The following is an 11,777-nucleotide window of genomic DNA, read 5'->3' as shown; positions in this document are numbered from 1 at the left end:
AACCAAAAACAAGTATGCCCATGAAACACAACAAATCTAGTCGGCCCAATGTAGGATATACGTGCTACAGAAAAATAAAACTGGAATGCTACCCGAAATTCTCCAGTGGGTCTAAAACATGAGGAGAAAATACCTAATAATAACTGGAGTAAAACTCTTGATTTCCCAGTGGCATGTTAATGGCCTTGTAAGTATTCTCAGAAAACTTACTTTTAACCTTCAACTGACCCAATCTTCAACTCTAACCACAATATTACCCACATATTATTCTGTTATTATCCTGAGAAAAGGCAGAAACATATCTTTTATATACTCAATCACTGGGTCTTTTGGGAATTAAGAAAAAAAAAATGATTCAGAAGAAAAAGGAGAAAGAAGAGGGAGAAAGAGCTGGGGGCAGGCTGCTGTGATGAAACCGGTCAAGTGCAGTTCAAGCAGTGGTGACAACACTCAGTTTGGTCTCAAGTGGCAAGGGAAATGGACCAGAGGGAGAAAACCGGAAATACACAAGGCCTGTGGGGCTCTCCATTGACCAGGAATGCCCAAGCAGCACCTAGGCAATCCAAGTTCTAGAACAATCTCTCAGAAATGGATACAGCAGGGGAAGGAAAGGGCGTGATGAATGAGAGAAGTACTGAAACAAATACATTGCCACATGTAAAACAGACAGGAGTGGAGAGCTGCTGTGCGACACAGGGAGCTCAGCCTGGTGCTCTGTGACAATCAAGAGGGGTGGGGTAGGGTGGGAGGTGGGACGGAGGCTCAGGAGGGAGGGGAACGTACGTACACTTATGGCTGATTCACACTGTTGTAGGGCAGAAACCAGCACAACATTGTAAAGCAATTATCTGCCGATTACAAAAGAAAATTTACTCATAAAACAGTAACATGGACAATGGTGTGAAGCACTGTGAGATTTCAATGAATTCATTTTCCCTTTAAAACTACCTGATTCCTCACAAGATCAAAGAATTGAGGTTCACTTCTGCAGGAACAATACAGCTGAATTAACATATAGGCTCAAGAATGGTGGCCAGAAAATAAAGTAAAAATAAAAGAATGGCAACCTGATGGAGGTAAGCAATTTCTGAGATGGCTCACCAGCCCATGACTGTGCACTGGCCCAAAATGACTCTTTTCTGACAAAGACAATATGGCCAAAGTGATGGGGTTGTAAATACCCAGTGGAGAGGCTCCGGGGCAAGGAACTGAGTGAGGTCTCTAGCCAACTACCTGCAAAGAACCAACGTCCTCAGTGCAACAACCCTCAGGGGGCAGAATCCTACCTGAGTGCACACGGCTGAACTTGGAAGTGGATTCTTTCCCAGTGGAGCCTCCAACCACAGCTCTGACCTACACTCTGTAGCCAAGTAAGAGACCTTGAACCAGAGCCATCTAGCCAAATCATGTCCAGATTCCTGGCCACAGAAACTAGGAGATAACATATGTTTGTTGTTTTAAGGCCCTAAATTTGGAGGTAATTCCCTGGTGGCTTAGTGGTAAAGAATCCGCCTGCCCATTCAGGAGACGTGGGTTCAGTCCCTGGGTTGGGAAGATCTCCTGGAGAAGGAAATGGAAACTCACTCCAGTATTCTTTCCTGGAGAATCCCATGGACAGATGAGCCTCCACGGAGTCACAGAAGAGTCAGACACGACTTACAGCGACCAAACAGCAAACAGGCAACAAAATGACGGACCCTGGCATCATCCCCTGGAGAAAGGCATGGCAACCCACTCCAATATTCTTGCCAGGAGAATCCCATGGACAGAGGAGCCTGGCGGGCTACAATCCATGGGGTTGCAAAGAGTCGGACACGACTGAAGTGACTTAGCATGCATGCTTCAGCTCTAGGAAAACAGGGACCACGTGGATCCTGTTCAATGCAGAACCAGACAAACATGTACGGAGGAGTAAATCGATGCTTTCAGACTGTGGGTCCTGCAGAAGAGGCCCGAGAGTCCCTTGGACAGCAAGATCAGATCAGTCAATCCTAAAGGAAACCAACCCTGAATATTCACTGCAAGGACTGATGCTGAAGCTCCAATACTTCAGCCACCTGATGCAATGAGCCAACTCACTGAAAAAAGACTCTGAGGCTGGGAAAGAGTGAAGGCAGGAGAAGGCAATGACAGAGGTTGAGAGGACTGGGTGGTATCCCCAACTTACTGGACATTATCTTGAGCAAACTCCGGGAGATACTGATACACAGGAAAGTCTGGTGTGCTGCCGTCCATAGGGTCGCAAGGAGTCAGACACAACTGAGCAACTGAACAAGATCACGTCATAATTTGTTCCCTCCTTCAAATCTTTAAAGCATGTCCTCACTCCCTGAAAATCCACATAAGCTCAGGTCTTCCCATCTTCTAAGATCCCTTTGATCCCACTTTCCTGGAAATCAGCCACTTTCATCTTTTATTAATACTATCCAACCTCAGGCAGTCTTACTGGTGCCCTCTAACAGCACAAAAACAGGTCCACTAGTGGCCGTCACAGAGTTCCTACTTACCATATCCATGATTCTCCTTCAAGACTTTACCCTACCCCACTGCAATGCTTGTCTTGCTGATCATCATTTTCACTTGTCGATGGATCCATTTTTGCAAAGGCCTCTAACTCTCTTCACTTTCATGGTACCTCTCTCCCTTCATTTTCCCGTTTCTATTTCTTCACTCACCCTAGGCTGATGGATTTCATCCCTGGCTACCTTGTCTTCAGCCTCCACAAGCTCTCCTTGGGTGGCCACCTGAACTTTTCCACAGTGTTGATCACACTACCCGCTTTGGGGGCCGGGGAGTGAAAAAGGTAACAGCCTTATGGGAAATCCTTCAAACTACACTTGTTTAGTCACTCAGTGGTGTCCGACTCTTTCAAGACCCCGTGGACTACAGCCTGCCAGGCTCCTCTGTCCACGTAAGTTGCCAGGAAAGAAACTAGAGTGGTTGTCACTTCCTCCTCCAGATGACCTGCATCTCCTGCACTGCAGGCAGATTCTTTACTGCTGAGCCACCAGAGAAGCCCTCAAACTACACTTGAGCCTCCATCATAATCCCATCTGACACCTACTGTTCCATATTTACGAGTAACTAACTTAGTGAGTCACTTGCATGAGTTTTATTAACTCAGATGTGTAAGGGAAAACAGGTATCTATCATCCACCTATACGCTGATGACATCTCTCTCCTGTTAGACCTCTGTCGTGGGCTCTAAGCCCTTTTTTCCATCTGCCCACCTGCTGACAAGTTCTTCCTCGCTATCCTACAAGCATCCCAACTCAATTTCTCTAAGAGCAAAATGGCCCCCTCAAGGCACCTGCCTTTCTACAGCCCCTTCACCCCACTAGAATACAAGTGTCTAGGCCACAATACAAGCATTGTCTTAAAGCATCTACCTTTCCTTCAATTCCACTGTCCATATTCTTCAAGTCTGCCTTGATTAGGTTCAAGTCTTCTATCACCTGAGCCACTGAAATAACTTCCCACCTGGTCCCTCTGTCCTGTATAAACTGTACTCCGGCTAGAAGAACTGCTCTAAAACAAAGGATTCCAGCATTCCCAGGTTCAGAATGTCTGATGTCTCCTGCTATTCACAGGACAAAAACATTAGCCTGGGAAGTCTGTCCGGTAAGAGAGGCCCACAAAAAAGAAATGCCCAACATGTGGCCCAACCAAAAGAATCCTCAAAAGGAGTCACAGTGAGTGACCAGAGAACTTGGTGAGGAAAATAACTAAGAGGAACTTTGAAATACCAAGCAAAGTGTAACAGCTTAAAACCACAATCAGGCTCACCCCCAGGAGGGTGAAAGGCTGTGATGAGAAAGCTGCTGCTGCTGCTGGTAAGTCGCTTCAGTCGTGTCCGACTCTGTGACACCCCATAGACAGCAGCCCACCAGACTCCCCCGTCCCTGGGATTCTCCAGGCAAGAACACTGGAATGGGTTGCCATTTCCTTCTCCAGTGCATGAAAGTAAGAAGCAAAAGTGAAGTTGCTCAGTCGTGTCCGACTCTTAGCAACCCCATGGACTGCAGCCCACCAGGTTCCTCCATCCACGAGATTTTCCAGGCAAGAGTACTGGAGTGGGGTGCCATTGCCTTCTCCGATGAGAAAGCTACAGGGCAACAAACAAGCTACTCTCTGAGCAAAGTGACAGAAACCAGCCAGAAATGTCAGGGAGGCTCTGAGCAAGGCTCTACTAAGCCATACCCTCCCACAACACACCCTCCATGCCCAGCCCATCCATCAACAACTCCACCTGTCCCAGCCAGGCATCCACCCACTTGAGAGCCAAAAAGTGAGGCACACAGCCCGGTAATTCCTCGAAGGCCCCACAGGAATTCACACCAAACTGATCCAACCAGATTCTTCCTCTGCTCAAAGAAAGAGCGAGCCTATCAGCGAGTCAAGCAAAGGTCAGGATGGCTGGTGAGTCAAATGGACAGCAAAATCCCCACCCCCAGGGCAGCTGAACAATCTTCCCCACAATACTGCCCCACTGAGTCAAGGCACATCAACGCCTTAATCACAGACCACTTTCATAAAGCTGTGCGAATCGAGGCCAGTCACTCTCAGCCAGGAAGTTTAGGGACCTAAAGAGCCAGAACACCAGGCTGGGCAGGGGAGACCCACGAGTCTTCCTGGTCTGGCCAATCCACCACCCCACACCTTAAGTGGTATCAGACGGAAATATTCCTACTTTCTGGAACCTACCTTTGTTCCTGCTGCTCCCTCCAACTAGAATTCCTCTGCTCAGTCCAGATAAATCCCATCTGTCACCTCCTCAGGAAATCCTTCACCAGCCCGCACACTCCACTGCGTGCTTTCTGAGGACTGGCTGCAGCCCTTGCAGGGTGCTCACCCCACCACATGAGGGAAGGTGGCCTGTCTTAGCCATCTGTCTTCCTCAGACAAAGTCTATCCCATCCAAGGTGCTCTATTCATGTTAGGTGAATGAATCTAAGTCACTTCACCTACTCCTCTGATATGACAGCAGGAAAATGACAATGCTATGTTATATTGGAAACATTTCCATGCTAAATGGAATTCCAGTTTCAATTCAGCCAAGGCAAGACCTTTGAGGGAAACTTTGCTCATCATTTTGCAATCACAAAGGAAGAAGGGGCTTCCCAGGTGAAGAATCTGCTGCCAACGCAGCAACACGGGTTTGATCCCTGGATCAGGAAGATCTCCTGGAGAAGGATGTGACAACCCACTCCAGTACTCCTGCCTGGGAAATCCTATGGACAGAACAGCCTGGTGGGCTACAGTCCATGGAATCGCAAAGGGTCGGACACGACTGAGCAGATGAGCACGCGTGTACTACTATATAGTACTAGAGAGGGAGGGAGGAACACGGGCGATGGAGACTAACAAGAGTCACTAAAATGACAGGACTGTCTGGGGGGAGGCACACAAGAAAAATGAGTCTCTGGGCAGAAAAGTGAGGAAAATACAACTGATGGCTACTAAACAGGTTGATGAGGATACAGCTCATATGGATTTTTTTTTTAAACAAGAGATTTGAAACATTTCAGATCAATTAAAACAACTCTCTTATACAACATGTATTTTAGTCATAAGAAAACTCTGCTCCAAGATGTTAACCCAGGCTAAAATATGAATTATTTCCAAAAGAGTCTATGGACATCTAATGTAAACTAGCCGTAAGAAACTACTTAGTTTAGGGTATGTCTCATAAGATATCTGTGACGCAGAAGTAGGAAATCAAACTTATGGTTATCAAGAGGGAAGGGGGAGGGATAAATTGGGAGATTCCTTCAGGCTTTCCCGAACGAACTTTTTGGCCAACCCAATATCAACTAGGTAACTAATAAGGATCTACTGTGAAGCATAGGGAACTCAACTGAATACTCTGTAATGACCTGTATGGGAAAAGAATCTAAGAAAGAGTGGATATACGTGTATGTGGAACAGATGCACTTTGCTGTACAGCAGAAACACAACATTGTAAGTCAACTATACTCTAATAAAAATTAAAAACAAAAGAAATCTGTGATGAAATGGGAAGCACACGTAAGGCATTTCAGCAGCATACCAAAGGACCGTGGTTATCTTGAAAATCAAACCGTGTAATAGATCATTGCACTGTGAGCTGAACTAGCCACATTTTTCTCACGGAACATCATTTTTACTTAAAGGTACAACTGAAGAGTCTCCCTGATGGCTCAGTGGTAAAGAATCCACTTGTCAATGCAGGAGACATGGGTTTGATCCCTCGTTCAATAAGATCCCACACGTCTTGGAGCAACTAAGCCCATGGGTCACAACTATTGAGGCTGTGTTCTAGAGCCCAGGAACCGCAACTACCGAAACCCACACACCCTAGAGCCCGTGTTCCGAAACAAGAGAAGCCACCGCAATGAGAAGCTCACACACCACAGTGAAGAGTAGCTTCCAATCGCCTCAACTAGAGAAAAGCCCGAAGAGCAACGAAGATCCAACACAGCCAAAAATAAACCAAAAAAATTTAACGTGACATTAGTTTTTTTTTTTTTAAGGTAAACTGCAAAACTATGGTTATTTAATTTCTGTATCTGACCTACATTTTCCCAAAAAGTAAGCAAAATGAGCTTGACATTCTGTCAGAAAAACTGATAGTATGTGTTACCAATGACAAAATCAGAGCTTTCAAACAAAAATATGAATTTTGGAAAACTGCTTCTCAATAATTAAAAGATAAGCGGGCTTTTTTTTTTTTTGCTAAGTAATACTAGTTTGAGAAACAGATTCAGTTTAACAAATCCTTAACATTAAGTTTTGGTTTTCATTCTTCTTACTGGTTTCAATCAATCTTTTTAAGAATAAATTCAAAGACCCACAAGAATAATTTTAATCTAGTTGCCTAGAAGACAACTGCCAAAATTTTTATGACTTATCAGTGGCTGTTCTATGGTAAATACTAAGTATGCAAATAAGGAAAATGTCTAAGTATTTCACACCAACAGAACTTTAAGACTATATACACAATACATTAATACAATAACAAAAACTGGCTGATGATGAAGTGAAAAATGGAATTCTGAGTTCCTTTGGTTAGCTTTTTGAGTAACATAATTGTAATGTTACTCAAAATACCAAGAAAGTAACAAAACTGTTAGCTCAGTGCAAAAAAAAAACCTTTTTTCTCCAAAATCTCTCAAACTTGAAATATCAGATAAACTAACATCCCCCAATGATGTCCAATCTTTAAAGAGCTACAAGTAAAAAAACTGCTGTAGAATGAGTAGTTAATTGATAAGATTTCCAAAATGGCAGAGGATCTTAAGAAAAAGCCTGCTGAGTATTTTGGCTAACAACTCTGGAATCCACTGAGCTATCGCTGTCATTTCTGCTACAGGCTTCAGGAGGTGTCTGATTTAGCCTAAAGAAAAAAAAAATGCAATAAAAGAAAATACTGTTAAAATATTCACATTTTTTTCAAACTTTTAACCTCAAACTTCTATTTTGGGTTATTAAGGTTTCAACAATTTATGCCTTCTCAAGTATCATTCTGAGCCTATACATCTTACTTGAACCTGAAAATTTAATCAAGAAATGTCACAGTGATTTTAGGAAATTCAACAGTCCTGATGAGGTCTGGTGATGGTCTGTTTCTTATGAGAATGCCACACTGGTACCTTTTCAATCAAAGGTGCTGAGAAACTAGGATATTTAATAAAGAGGCTAATTCAAGCAGATTATACAAAAGTGTGTTCTGGACCAGAAACAAACAAACAAAAACAAAAAACTAAACAGTTACCATTTAAGCTATTTTACATAATTGTTCTTTTAATTATTATTGTATTTCAGAATTCATCCTGACAGGTAGCAGAAGTTACCTACGCTTGAAAAACAACCCAAGCAGACTAAATAATGGAGCACTGTTTTTAATAGACAACTCATCGCCTAAAAATTCCTGAAGTGAGGCACAAATGTTCACTGACCCCATTCTAAAAAAGTGACCTGGAACACTACACTAGTACATTCTTGAGCTCAATCACATTCCTTACTGTGGGTTTCTCCATCGTATTTACAACCAGTTAACATAACTGAGGGTATTTGAATAAGCACTAAGTCTAAGCTTAAAAACTTAATATTAAATGGATAAAAGTGTCAGGAATACTCAACAAACCGTCCAGGGGTATCTCAGGTCCATCAAAATGAGGTCCATCAGACCGCACTTTGCTCTGTCCATTTAAAGCAGTCTTTTAAGTTAGTTAAACGTTCATTAACAAAACTCACGTGCCAAAACCATGCCCCAAAGCGGGTTATATGACACGTCTCATTTGAAATAAAATGCTTTCTGCCGGGCCCCGGTACATACCATACAGCTTCCCAATCCCATAAGTAACATGCTACACTTCCTTTACCGTTACCGTGGGAAGGGAGGGTGCCTCGGTGCTTACCGATGCCCGGAGCCACATAGATGAAGTAGAGGCAAGACGAGGACAGGGAGAAGAAGAAGATGAAGGCGAGGAGCGAGCGATTGGAGACCCGCATCATCCGCTTAAGCACAGACATCTTCCTCTTCCCGGCCGGCAGCTCGGGCTGCACTCTCAGGCCGGACTTGGGGGCACCGTCCAGGCCCTAAACTTCCATGAATGTGCTAAAAAAACACCACCACCCCGAGACTGCAGCGGGGCCGCGCGGGGAGGCTCTGGGGAAGCGGGAAGGAGGAGAGAGGAAGGAGAGGACGGAATGAATGAGAGGCTGGGAGGATGCGGGGCGGGGGAAGGGAGCGGACGCGGGGCCCGGGTCCGGGGACCAAAGGACCCGAGGAGGCCGTGGAAGGGCGAGGAGCGGCGTTCGACGCGCCCGGTGGCGGCGGGAGGAGGGGCTGCAGGTGGGGAGAGGCGCTGGCTGCGCGCCGCGGCGCCCCTGCGGAGAGGCCGGCCGACTGCAGCACGCGCGGCTCCCCCGCGGCTCCGGCTGTCTGCGCCTGCCGGGGTCCAGGTCGCGAAGCCCCCGCGCTCGGGGTCCGGGCCGCCCGCGCCAGGCAGGCCTGCGCCGCCGCCTCCTCCTCCTCGGGGCCGCGGCGTCTAGTGCCTGCGCTGGGCTAGCGTGGGCGCCGGGGCCGCAGCCGGCGCGCGCGAGGCGCGGGGGCCCGCAGGGGCCCTGGGGGCCGAGGAGCTGGGCGCTCGCCGGCGCACAGCCTCCTCCTCATGCCGCGCGGGGCCCCGGCGTTCCCCGGCGGCCGCGGGAGCCGAGCACAAGCGAGGGCGGCGTCCCGGCCAGCAGCGAGCGCGCTCCGGCTCTGGCTCCGGCTCCGGCTCCGGCTCCTGCCTCCGCCCGCTGTCCGCCCGGCCGCAAGGGCGGCAACCGCAGCAGCATTACCGCCGCCGGCCCGGGGTGAAGCGCCCCCGCCGGCGCCGCCCCCGCACGGCCCGCGGACACCAGGCGGAGAGCCGCGGGACGACTTGCGCGGCGGGCAGGGCCGAGGAGCCCAAAGACGGGGGAGCCCGGAGCCGCGTCCGGGTCGCTGAAGAGGCGAACTCCAGAGGGCGGGGGGAGCCGCGAAGGAAATCGGGCCCGGCGACGCGTCCGGAGACCCCCGGGGGCTCAGCGCGCTCGCTCGGAACTGCAGGCGGCGCTGCGGCGGCCGCGAGGAAACCTAGCGGCCCCCGCCCACCCTTCCCTTCCCCTCCCCTCGCCCGAAACACCGCGCCTCCTGATTGGCCCGCGCCGCCACCCCCGCTCCCCGCGCGAAGACCCGCGCCCCGACCGCGTCCTGCGTCACCGCGGCCCCCGCCAGCGCACGGGGTCCCCGGCGGTCGCCGCGCTCTCGGGGGCTGAGGGACCGCTCTTGAGCCTCGGATACGTTCCACCCTGGGGATCGATAATGAACGATGCTGTGCTTGTATCTCAACGAGGAGGCTTCAGTGATGTGCGTTCCTCCCGAAATACACTCTCCGGAAACAAGGTGTTTTCTGATCCTGGATTAATGAAACCTCCCATCCCGCACTAACTATAGAGATATTACCGTCGGGATGTGATAACGATCTACGTATATCTCTCATAATAGAACTTGCCTTCTGCTCTGAAGGTGAGCCCTGGGTAGCCCTGCTTTAGCTGTATCCGTTCAGGCGGCACAGAAAAGACTTCTGTGCAACCAATGTACCCTTAAATGCTGCCGTACCAGCCAGCTTCAATGGGCAAATTGTTTTACTGCACCTCCAAGGTCGTGGTCTATCCTTTGTTCAAAAGCTACTTTTTTCCTACTAGCTATATTACATTTTTCCAAAGTGTGTTTGTGGGTGTTTCTTTTGCAACTAGTCACGTAGGAGGTGGCTGGATGCCCCCTGCTGCCATTACTTGCTCAGTATTTCTAGATGCAGTGGTATTGAATTACCGCTTGATTGCCAGGAGATTTAGTATCTTCTTAGCAAGAGACCCATGCCTTCCATCGACTCTGATATAGCACTATGCTCTGTGGAGCCCGAAATACCTGAGTTTATAATTCTGCCAAGACCTTTTATTAACTGAAACTTATGCCAAGCCACTACCCTCTCCAAGCCTGTCTTCTCAGTCTTCAAATGGTGGGTGTGATACCAACTTGCAGGTTATGGGATTAAACCTGATAACCGTGCAAAACCCTAAACATGAGTTCTGGCACCTAAGGGGTTTCCTTACATCTCTTTAGAGGGTCGACTGGATAGAATCAGCAAATTCATCTTCATTTTGCTTTTTGGAGTACATACGAGTTATTCAACTTCTCTGGCTAATTTGATATTTAGTGTGAAAGTACATGACATTTTTGTAACAGTTTTGTAACATCTGAAATACAAAATGGAGCAATATATAAAATAAGAGATAAAAATTTCTTGTAAAAAAAATAACCTATACAAGTGAGAAAGAAATCCATGAATAGTGAGAAAGCAAAATTGTCTTGTTTCCCTCTCTCACCCTGCTGACTTTTATCTGTCTTTATTTTCACCACGTCAGCTATTGTTTACAGTGCTTAATACCACTAATACCACTGCTGGCTTGGCAATGGATAATTCTCAGGGAAGATTGGGTTTTTGAAAGGAAAGTTTACTATAAAACTGAATGAGCAGATTAACATCTTAGAAATTAATGATTAATCTTATTTTAAGAACTCTGAAGCCTCTGTATAGATGGGCTTGGCTGGCATAGACAACTGCAATTGCTATCTATCCCTGGTTCACTGCAGTACTTGTTAGAACTGATTAGTTCTTCCCTGGATTTGAGCAAGTACTAGAAAACCAGTTTAGTCGGTGTGCTCTTTAGCACCATTGGTCACCAGCCACACAGAGAGGTAACCATGCCTCTTGCCTAGCAGCCTGGGGTTGAATCTCAGTCATTCTGGTCAAGTGACCTCAAAGGTTACTTAAAACTCCCTGCGCTTCCACTCTCTCATAAGCTAAAGAAAATAACCATAGTACCTGTTAGGATCATCGTGAGGATTAAATTGAGTGAGTCAGTGCTTTAAAAAGCTTGGGAGAACCTGGTACCTAATAAGCACTATTTGAATATTTGTTTAAAAAATTTTTTTAATCTTTCCTTTAGATCACTCTGTGCCAACAGTAACAAGTTGTGCTGGTCTATTCCTGTTTAAAAACACCTACTGAGTCAGCCTTGAAGTCTCAGTCTCTAATAGTCTGAAGTATGCCTCAAAGTCTCAGCTTATTTATAAAGCAACGAGCAACAAAATACTCGGGACCAAAACTTTTCAGCCCAGATTATCACCTGATCCTTTCTTAGGAGCCCGGTAACACCCACAGCAGAAGGGTGACCTACTCAGTTTCATTTTATGATACCAAAGA

The 11,777-nt window shown here is 47.1% G+C and overlaps 1 protein-coding gene across 1 annotated transcript in view; it reads right to left on the bottom strand.

The window, feature by feature from the left end:
- The window catches only part of B4GALT6 (beta-1,4-galactosyltransferase 6), a 71,356-nt gene extending 61,742 nt beyond the window's left edge, over positions 1 to 9,614 (bottom strand). Inside the window, exon 1 of the mRNA XM_069568938.1 lies at positions 8,400 to 9,614. Coding sequence (XP_069425039.1) covers positions 8,400 to 8,514 — 115 coding nt within the window. The 5' untranslated portion in view covers positions 8,515 to 9,614. The remainder of the gene's footprint in view (positions 1 to 8,399) is intronic.
- Between the last annotated feature and the right edge of the window lie 2,163 nt (positions 9,615 to 11,777).

The sequence above is a fragment of the Ovis canadensis genome, chromosome 23 (assembly GCF_042477335.2).
Source record: "Ovis canadensis isolate MfBH-ARS-UI-01 breed Bighorn chromosome 23, ARS-UI_OviCan_v2, whole genome shotgun sequence".
Lineage (NCBI taxonomy): Eukaryota > Metazoa > Chordata > Mammalia > Artiodactyla > Bovidae > Ovis > Ovis canadensis.
The sequence above is the reverse complement of the archived record's forward strand: the minus strand, read 5'-3'. Positions and strand labels throughout refer to the sequence as shown.